The 10,981-nt window shown below is 32.9% G+C and overlaps 1 protein-coding gene across 3 annotated transcripts; it reads left to right on the top strand.

Moving 5' to 3' along the window:
- The first annotated feature begins 3,624 nt into the window (after window positions 1–3,624).
- Window positions 3,625–10,167, top strand: LOC106124427 (androgen-dependent TFPI-regulating protein). Of its 3 annotated transcripts, none has more exons than XM_013321111.1 (4): window positions 3,625–3,731; window positions 7,409–7,549; window positions 7,961–8,181; window positions 9,356–10,167. In XM_013321111.1, the coding sequence occupies exons 2-4, from the start codon at window positions 7,409–7,411 to the stop codon at window positions 9,552–9,554; spliced, it is 561 nt and encodes a 186-aa protein (XP_013176565.1). In that variant the 5' UTR covers window positions 3,625–3,731; the 3' UTR covers window positions 9,555–10,167. The 3 variants fall into 3 exon arrangements, with proteins under 3 accessions (XP_013176565.1, XP_013176547.1, XP_013176556.1); XM_013321093.1 differs by lacking the exon at window positions 3,625–3,731 and adding an exon at window positions 5,243–5,517 and having other exon boundaries at window positions 9,356–10,163; XM_013321102.1 differs by lacking the exon at window positions 3,625–3,731 and adding an exon at window positions 7,005–7,277.
- Window positions 10,168–10,981: the final 814 nt, after the last annotated feature.

Genomic DNA, 10,981 nt, shown 5'->3' with positions numbered 1-10,981 from the left:
TAGTCACGTTCAAGAATATTACAGTTGAAATATGTTCATGCTATCTGTGATATAAGAATACCTAGCATCGAGGTTTGACCCCCAGCCCGGCCGACCAGGGCATCGTATCTCTGACGTACACAATAATATTTATTATCAATTGTCATAATTTAAATAACTAATTTATTGGCTGTTTACTGATACCGAGATTCTTGAGCAGGACCTTGTAAATGCTAAATTATCTCTGAATAATATTATCCTGCCGTTTGCTTTAAGGGTTTTTCTTTATAAATGAAAACCTTAAGGCACCGTCAAACATGGGAGCTACATGTTTTTAGGGCTCAAGCTCAGTGGAATTCACCTATGCAAACAGACGACTTATTGACTTTGTAACACAACGGAACGGTCCAGTATTCTTTCGTGGAGGTGGTCTCAGATATCTTGTTTGAGTTTGAACTGACTACGCTGCTCCTTTACCGTTGGCTTCTGAGCCCAAAATTTCTGTTTAAAACACATTAATATGTTTAAAAGAGAGACTTACGTCCCAGAAACCTAAAATTAGGTCCATTACATTGGCTCTTTATTGTTATTGTGCATCGTAGGGTATGAGAGGGATGGCAATATGTTTTTGTACGTGTTTGGTAGTGGAATTAAATCATATGCTCGTGTGCTACGCTAATGGACGTTGTTATTCTTTTACAATTAAATAAGTATACATAGATATCGCCCAAATTGTCATTACAAAGTTCATTGACCTTTAATTTTGTACGGAGAAACAAGCAAATTAAATTACATAATACAATCTACACGAATATTATAAAGAGGAAGGATTTGTATTTTGTATGTAAGGAATAATCACAAAAAGTATTGGACCGATTTGAAAAATTCTTATGGCATTTGAAAGCTACATTACAACTTAATGATATAGGTTACATTTATTACCAGATTTTATTATTACTAGAATTCAACACTCTAAATGTGAAAAAAATTGTCAGTAAACATGGCCTAGTCTAGGATTCGTCATAAAACAACTATTAAATAGTATTTCCAACTAAAAATAATATACTATATCGGCTTCGCTGGTGTCACCTTGACAGACTGCCTACAAGTGGGAATGTCCCACCAAAAGCGGGACTGTCCCGCCTAAAGCGGGATGTATGGTTACGTTATGTACACACTGAGTGTACCGTGTACAGAGTCTTAGTCTAATTCTACGACAACAACAACCACGCCCGTAACCCAGAGGAGTAGGCTAAGACCAAGGACCTCCAATTGGCGCGGTCCTGACACACCTCTAGCTTTTTATACATGCACGACGGTTTCGAGAGTCATGTTTGGACATAAACTCATATAACATACAATCTTTGTTACCCCACCATCAGAGCCAGAGGAATCTTGGATTAACACATACAAACTCTTTAAAACATTTGTTAATTTAAAAAAAATCCATGTTACTTCTAACTATATCTTACTAATATTATATATGTGAATGTTTAGATGGATCTTTGTTTGAAGGTATCTCCGGAACGGCTCCACGGATCTCGAGGAAATTTGGCATACACGTAGAACATAGCCTGGAAGAACACATAGGCTACTTATTAAGTTATTTATTAATTCCGCGCGGACGGAGTCGCGGGCGACAGCTAGTCTGAATACAAATTCTAATTCTATTTGCTGTACAATCTGTGGTACTGGGTACTGGTTACGTATCGCGTTATCGCATTGTTTTTCACTCAGTTGAGGTCAATTTGTCAATGTTGTTCGAGCCCTCAATTGATGACCAGGATTTGAGCAAACAAACGCTGTACTTTAATGAACATACGTTTAATTGATAGGCCCAATATATAAGAATGGTATACAAAACATAAATATACAATGCATTATATAGAATGAATACATCTGCTACCCGTGACTTCGTCTGTGTGGTGATAAACTATTTAATATTTTATGACGGAATTTTTTTTATATAATAACTATCGCCAGCGACTCCGTCCGAGTGATATTTAAAAAAAACTTAATTAGTAGCCTACGTGTTCTTCCAGAATATGTTTTAAATCAATGCAAATTTCAATTAGATCCATGCATTTAGATCGTTCTGGAGATACCTTCTAACAAACATCCATCGTTTCATCTATCTATCCATCTAAACATTCGCATTTATAAAGTAAGATAACTAAGTAGGATAGAATAATAGAAACTTTATCCCACGTGCACGGAACGCTGCATTTTTCGGCATAATAATTAACCTAAGTATTATGTTATTAATAAAAATAATCTAATTATAGTATTGTAGTAGTTATTGCAGAAAAATCAACTTAAGAAAAAATATTACTGATATATTCTGTTATATTATAATATTATGTGTTTTGAACCGTTACTAATTAGGTTCAATAGATTGACGTGTGTATCACGATGTAAAATGTCAGAATGTGCATGATCGATTACATTTAATTAATTTAATTATTAAGACACACACAGACACACATAAAATTTACTTCCGCAATGGATGTTTGATGACAATATTGAAATTTTCAATGGGAAATTTGGCGTTTTTTTTGTGGTGCGTTATTTATTTAAAAGTAGCTATCCCCTAAGACTGTCCACGCGGAATTAAAAAAAATATTTACAAGCCTATGTGCTCTTCCAGACTATGTTCTTAGTATACCAAATTTCATCAAGATCCGTTCAGATGTTCTAGAGATATCTTCAAACAAACATCCATCTATCCATACGACCCTTAATAAGATGTCCAATTTTTTAAAAATCTATGTCTAAAAGAATTAAATCTAAATTTTTCACACTTTCGTATAGTACAAGAACCCGTTAGTCCTTCATCCTCTTTATATAAAAAGCTAGGAATTATATTTCTATTATATATTTATGAATGAAGACAGTAACGCTACACCGTTTGGACCTTCACTTTACCATAAAAAAAATTTCATATGATTTCATCGTCGATAAAATAATATTAAAGTACAGACCAACATTACTACGTTAAGTTTGAACTGGTTGAAATAAGACTGTACCAGATTAAAGTTGAAATGAAACTTTAGTAGAATAAACATATACGGAGCTTGATAAAGATTTTCTGATCAGTTGTGTCACGTGTCAGCTTTATTACGTGATCATTTGGTACAATATCAATTTTAACTGACGACCGTCTAACCTCAACGGAGAGACGATGTCTTTCGCAGTAAAGGCATTTTTTGTGTTCGGCAATAAGCAATCGCAAGTAAATGATGCTTTTATTACCACGAATTTGAACCATCGCAAGAATTTTTATCCGACTGACTAAAGGGTAACGTTTGCCGCGCAAAAACATAAGTATTGTCGTCCTAATAAGTTTTTCCTTATTTTTTAGATTTTAGAATAAACATTACCTGAAGGATGCATCAGCTAAAAGCTTATATTTTTGCTAATAGTATAATTTTAAACAATTTGTTATATTTTAAATTCCGCTTGAAATAAAAGAACTAATTCTCAGTTAAAATATAGCAAGTGCCTGTTTAAATTAATAGAGCAATTTTTTATATATACTTATTGCTTATAATTTAGTTAAGGCATCTGACCGTTTCAGTGTAATTCAGTCGTCTACTATTATCTATATTTTATTCAAATAGGACACATATAATTTTAAAAATCTATGCGCGTAATTGTATTGTTAAATAGTGTCCATTTGATTTACGAAAAGCATTTTGATGCACGCATTGAATTGAACACGGTTGATATTGAACCTTGTACATCCATAGCAGGTGAGTTGTCTAGTAATAAACAACCGATGCGCATTGGTCATGGTTTTGTGTCTCGTGAAGCTGAGCTGACTGTTAATTCGATTAGTTTGATAACGTCAATTCTATGACAAGACAAAGATAAGCTATGAGTCTCGACAGTTAATACATAATGAGACAACAAAGGTTCACATAAAAAGGTTTAAAAAAATTGTATGCATTTGAACAAATTTTTCTTGATTTTGGAATACTTATCTTTGGTTATGATGTTTATGGTATTGTAAGTTATATTTTTTAATTATTAATTTGCTAATATTAGACGTTGGATTAACCATTACATACCGTAATGTAAGTAGTTTTTCTAGAGCAGATTAAAAACATGCTTAAGTTTTTTTAAATCATCAATTAATTGTTCTTCTGTCATAATTATTGACAATCTTACTTTCTCACTAATATTATAAATGCGAATATTTGGATGGAGATTTGTTTGTAGGTATCTCCGAAACGGCCGCATGGATCTCGCTGAAATTTGGCATACATGTAGAACTTAGTTTCGAAGAACACATACGCTACTTATTAATCTTAAAATATTTCTATTCATTTATCTAATTGTAATACAAAAAGTCACTTTCATTTTTATGTTACTTTTTCTTTTATTTTCCAGTTTGTCACATTGTTAACCTCAAGCGACATAATAATGTTTTGTTAAATACAAGTTTAAATTAAAAATTGTTTGTTATAATTTTTTTTATTATTTTGTAAATGACATGGTCTACTTACAATCTAATCAAACAATCGATTCTATGAAGGATTTAAAATATTATCTGTTTTTGATAAAAATAATATTGTTATCAAATGGTTCAAGGGATGAAAGGTCAATGGAGGTCAATTAGGTTAAATCGTCATATTTTCCGGGACATCCTGTATATGAGTTTAACAATATAACCAAATACTGGAAAGACGTAACTGGATTTATACTTGAATATATATAAATATAATATTTAACACCTATATGATTACTTTCAGTTATCCTTAACATCAAATTTTTAACAATTTAAAAGAAAGTTATCTCCTCATCTTTTATTCCTTTTATCTTGAAAAAAAAACATTAAACGCTGTATCATTCAGTCAATTCGACTGTACCCTGATTGTGTACCGAAATCGGCCACTTAATCTAATTTATTATATAAACTAACTAACCGTGGATTTCTAAGACCAAAATATCTTTATAAAACATATCGTCATCCCTGTCATTCTTATCAATCATCTTTAAAAAAAAAACAGCGATAGCATTATGTTTTAAACGAAGATTAATATGCCTAATAAAGGTATATTTAAACTTCCCCGACTGCGACGTCCTAAGACTCAATATATCCCAGTCAGATTGACCTTGTCGAATACATAATCGAAAGTAAAGCAGACGATAATAAATAATATTAATATAAAATATTATCTGTAGCAATTATTATTAAGTAATGTCCTTAAGGAAGTAATACAATCATTGTATTGGTTTTGACAGTAAAGATTTTATCGTATTATAGTTCGCGGTTAGTTTGCGTAAAGCCTCGCGCGAGTGCAAGCGTGAATGCTGTTTGTGCGTGAATTTTGTGCAATGGTGAATATGAATTCGATAGCATTGCCCAGTGGAAGTGTACTAGTGAACATTCGACTATGGTTTTACAGCTTAGCTTGGCTACATCTCGTATTCACAGCTATTGTATCCCTTTCAGTAGATATGTCAGAAGACAAAGATCCTAAAGTCAGCGCGTATATTAATATTAGATGGAAATTAATCACTTGTTGGTTCAATGTAAATATATTTTTTTTCGTTATTTTAATTGATTATTTGAAATTATGGAAGTTAGTATGTCGTGTTATGGTTATCAATTTTATCTATGTGTTTTTTAAGTAGATAAATGATGGAAAGTTTGCAACATTTAATATGGACTGATAATAGAACTTATTTTCATACATTTTTCATAATTAAACTAAGTAATTTATATTATTGAGAGAAACAGCAGTTTCGCAAAAACATTATTATAAACTCTAATTAGAAAACATTATAAAAAATAAAACCAAATCATAGGTATCTAATCTGAAGCTATATTTTAAATCTAAATATTATTAAAATCACCTTTTAATTAATAATAATAATTTTTAGCTAGTCCATCGCTATTTACTGTTTATAAAACCATGTAAATTAATTTAAATTTTAAAATAATAAATGGCGACGAAATCTTCCAACTTAAGTTGCTATTTAAATTCATTACCTAAAAGACCAAATAGCAAAATTTTTCCTCCAGCGGAATTACGGGAAAATTTTGCACACATTTCAGAAAAAAATAATATAACAAGTTTCGGCTTATTTCTCACTTCATCCTTCACGTGGGTAGAGTCGCACGTATTGCCTAGTAATTTATAATCTAACTAGCTGTCACCCGCGACTCCGTCCGCCTGGATTGAAAAAAAACTTAATTAGTAGCCCATTACTTTTTCCAGACTGTGTTCTAAACCTATACTATATTTCAACGAGATCCGTTACGTGGTTCTGGAGATACCTACAAACAAACATCCATCTAAACTATTGCATTTATTAGTAAGATAAATACAGTTCACGAACTATTTGTTTACGTTTGTGAAATACAATATTGCGTAGTTCATTTTAATGTTAGTGACCCTTTCAATCAGTAAACATTTCAACCAACACAACTTATACGATAGCATATTAATTTTATTTTCTTACAAACAAATTATTTTTATTCTTCGAGCACATAAGCGCTTACTATAAGTTTAAGTGGGTTTGTAGTAAAGCACTGGTTAATTCTAGATATAAAAACTATCTAAATGTGGGTTTCTGAGATCTCTATTTCATCAAGGATAACTTTATGTTTTAAATAGAGATTTTGGTCTCAGAAACCAACAGTAAAAGTGTGTTTCACATCTACCACAAGACTCGTGAACGTATATATGGTAATTGTGTAAAAACTGAAGAGAAATGTTGTCAAGGAACAAATTCAGTAATTGTTAATGCCAAATAACAATGGATATTTTTTTAGTCATTTTCAATTTAACAACGAACGCCAATTTTGGATTTAATTTTCTTCCCACGCAATTGTTTTAAAACTGAACGCACCGTCAGCATTTGAGTGTAGAAATTACCGTTGATTTTTTAAATCACCTAAGTTACACTATCTTTTTATATGAACAACATAACTCACTAACAATATAATGTTAATGAGTTGGTTGTTTAATCTATGAAATTGCAAAATCGTAAGACATTAGTACAATCAGGGAAACTTGCGATGTTTTACCTTAAAAACATTTTGTCGCAACGTTCGTCGCAAGGTAAACATTTAAACAGTCGTTTTACCGTTTCATACGCATTGAGATCAGGACGCGGGACAATAACCAATAGGATGATTTTAAATATGTCTATAAGAAAAAAGGTCGTGGCACACAACTAATCCCTTTTACTACCATGGCGTCGTTTGCTACTTTACTGTTACCTAATAAGTTATTTTGAAAGAGGGGACGGAGTTTGTTTCCTGCATGAAACTGGGAAATTTTTCTGTAAGTTGTACACCGCGAAATTCCCTGACTGTACACAACAATATTACAAGTCGAGTGCTTGATCGTTTGATTAATATCTAGTACATTGGTACGTGGCACTCGGTGGCTCAAGTAGATTTTTTTTATTCCAGATGATAGCATTGGCGTACTTTCCCATCTGCATATATTGTGACTGGAAGGAACGGCGCGGCATGTGGCATATTCAACACGTAGCCTCGATCCGCCAGCTCAAAGACTACGTTATGACCAGCATACTCTTCCCAACGACAATGGTATGCTAAGTGGAATATGCATTTTGTTGACCATATTCCCACCGTGATATGATTCTACTGAACATCTTATTATCAAAAAACGCAAATGCAATTGAAGCTGAAATAAAAACTAAAAAGATCAATGAAAAAATCTTTTATTTCTCTTAGCCGTAAATTTTTAAATTTCAATTCAAGTTTCAGAGTCTCAAAGAAAAGCCTTTGTACTTTTTGCCTCTCCATCATAATTTATTTTACTGAATTTATCGTCGGTTTACGAGACCAAAATCTGTGTATAAAATATATCATCCCTTTCATTATCTTTGACAAAACAGAGATAACAATATGTTTTAAACGGGGATTTTGGTCTCAGAAACCCACGACTAGTGTTGTCAATGTTTACATGCCTCTTATCGTGGGTTACCTCTATTTCAGTTCGCTGACCTTATGTTCTGGCGCATTTGGCACAAGGACTTGAGCCTGATAGCGCCGCTGAGGATATTCACTTACTTGCCCTATTGGGCACAGCACTCCCTGCATACAGTCTCCATGCTCATCATGCTACTGGATCTGCTCCTCGTGCCGAGACGTAGACCGAACAATCTCAAACCTGGGATTTGCCTTATGATGGCATTTATGTTAACATACATGGCGATGTAAGTAAGGTATTTACAAATAAAACGATGTGCAGATGAGGATGGATGGATTACGGGTTGGAGGGGGGGGGGGCTTTTTAACTGAGTGATGTGAGACTGTGATTCGCATACGTGTGGCGCCTCTTTTTGCCTAGCGCCTTAGGTGGTCGCCCAACCATGCATGGCCTGTCTTAACGATCGGTACTGGGGAAAGGGATAGGATTCCTCTGTCCATTAAAGAGGCTAAGTTTTAATGCTTTTAGTGCTATTAGGTCCGCTTGCTGCTGCCACTTCTACCGTGAAATATTTTACAAGTCTTGCTGACTGAATTTTACAGTTTATATACAGTACCTATTCATCTAAGTGTAAATCCAAATTGTTAAGTAATTATGTACTGGACGATATATGTGTCATAGTAAAGTTAGCTTATCACGTGATCAATCATCAACTTTAATTTGAAGACACTCTAATCTTAATATGATTATTTATGTACTTCTAAAACAGTTGCTAATTATAAGACGATTGGTATTGATAAAGCAATTATCATAAGACAGAAAACATTATCTTCTAAATATACTTACATGTTTTATTAAAGTTAATAAACGAGTAGGGGAAACCGATTTGAATATTGACGCCCATAGTCATCCACAACACTAGAGACACAGGAATTGCGTTATTGGCCTTTTGGATAGAGATACACTTTTGTAACCTATAATTTTTTATGGGATGATTGAATTTAGATGGCTACACAAGTAAAGGAAGACCAAAGAAAGCGTGGATGGATTGTTTGAAAGATGATATTGCGTAAGAAGGGATGGATTCAGATATGACTGATAGAGATGTATGAGAGAGGAGTACATCCTGTGCCGACCCTCTGTAGGGGTAATGGCAGGTTGATGAATAATAATCGGATTTTTAGTTCAGTTACCGAGTTGATAAAATCCTTGATCAGATGTAACCGCTCTATTTCTTAAATGAAGATAAAGAATTTATATAGTTATATTTAATTGTACACATGTAGTTATTACCCAATATACATCCTCTCTGTATCGCAAGGTTAGCTGTAAGAGAACTCTTTTAGAGTTAAGCTCACCTGTACATCACTGTATTTCTATGTAATGTTACACTATGTACTTTAAACTGTGTACAAAGCTTAAATACATGTATAAAAGAAATGTTATTTTTTTATTTTCAGGTGCGGCATCAGTTTTCTAAACGGTGAAGTTGTTTACTCAGTGTTCCAAATATTTGATTCATTCAAACTGTTTTTGTTAGCGATAATGGTAATATTAGAATGTTTGTTTTTCTATTTGGTGCAGTGGTACATAGTTGATTTTGTGTGGTGTCCACAAAGCTACGATGGCACAAATGGAAAGAAACTAAAGGCTCAGTGAAGAGTTATCCAAATTGGGTTTTATGACAGTAGAGAACGCCAACGCCTGACCTGCGTCATGTCATGCCAATCGATTACTCAGAGATACACGAAATGATTTCTAGTACTTATAAAAATGCAAGGGACAGAATCAATGATGGAATACCGTTTTATGCTTTATCGATGTCCAAGTTGAGAGATTAATTGATAAGTAATATTATCATTATTTTAGTAACTCGCACAGATATGCATATTTGCACAGATACGCCAAAGTCTGCTTGTTATCGGCGACCTAATGCTACATTTCTTTTTCGATTTGTGAACGCTCAAATTTATTTACCGTCATACCGAGTCTTCCTGCCATAGATGAACATTGTGAAAAAACATTGAGTGATATTGTGTTGAATTATTAGTGTATGTATGTAATTTTTACCTAAGATATAAAGTTATATAATTTTTTTTTTAGACATGGATTAATTTTATCTTGATAGGTTTGCAATTTGTTATCGCGGTCGATTACAAATTATGACGCTTGTAATGATAATCTCAAATAAACTAATTTTAAGCAATGTCGCCTTGTTTCTACTGAATTACATTTAGATGTAATAGAAATATTAAATACTGTAAACGCCTTATAAATATGCTTAGCAATTGCTTTAAAGAACCTTTTGTCGTAACAATTGCTATTTGTTTTTAAAGATAAAACATTACTAGGGAGATTTACGGGATTAGTTTGTCAAATTTATAAATTTTATAATCCATTGAAAAATAGCAAATCAATTGTCGGCTTCTAGTCGCGCCTTTAAGGTAGTCTGTATTAAATTGTAAAAAATCTATCGGATGGCAATTAACAAATATTTATCAAAGAAAAAAAGGGTCTTTACAGACAGACGAACAGACAACATAGCGATCCTATAAGGGTTCCGTTTTTTTTCCTATAAGGTACGGAACCTTAAAAATAAAATAAAAGAGTTCTTTTTATACATATATTTCATATTTCTCTTTATTCTATCTCCATTGTAGTGTACAATGAATCTAATGGTAATAACTAATTATGTTAACTTACAGAATACTAGTACAAAACTGTCTATTCTTTGAAAAATATCAAATTTGAGCAAAAAATATGATAACATGAAATACACAATAATGTGCGTACAATTGGGTCAATGGGACCTTCAAAAGAAGAGTGAACAGACACTTACTAAGCTAGCGCGTACCATCTTTCGACCAAATCTTTACTAACACCTGGTGGGATCGTGGTCAAGCGCTAGCTTATAAAACGTAAAAAAAAACAATTCCATCCGTTGTACAAAGAATGGTTACTAAATTAATCGTTGGTTTCTGAAATCAAAATTTCTCTTTAAAAGTCATTGTCATCCCTTTTACTTTGATGAAACAGAGATAATAGTATGTTTTAAAAGGGTATTTTGGCTCAGAAACCCACAGTAA

Source organism: Papilio xuthus, unplaced genomic scaffold (genome assembly GCF_000836235.2).
Source record: "Papilio xuthus unplaced genomic scaffold, Pxut_1.1 DF828952.1, whole genome shotgun sequence".
NCBI lineage: Eukaryota > Metazoa > Arthropoda > Insecta > Lepidoptera > Papilionidae > Papilio > Papilio xuthus.
The sequence above is the reverse complement of the archived record's forward strand: the minus strand, read 5'-3'. Positions and strand labels throughout refer to the sequence as shown.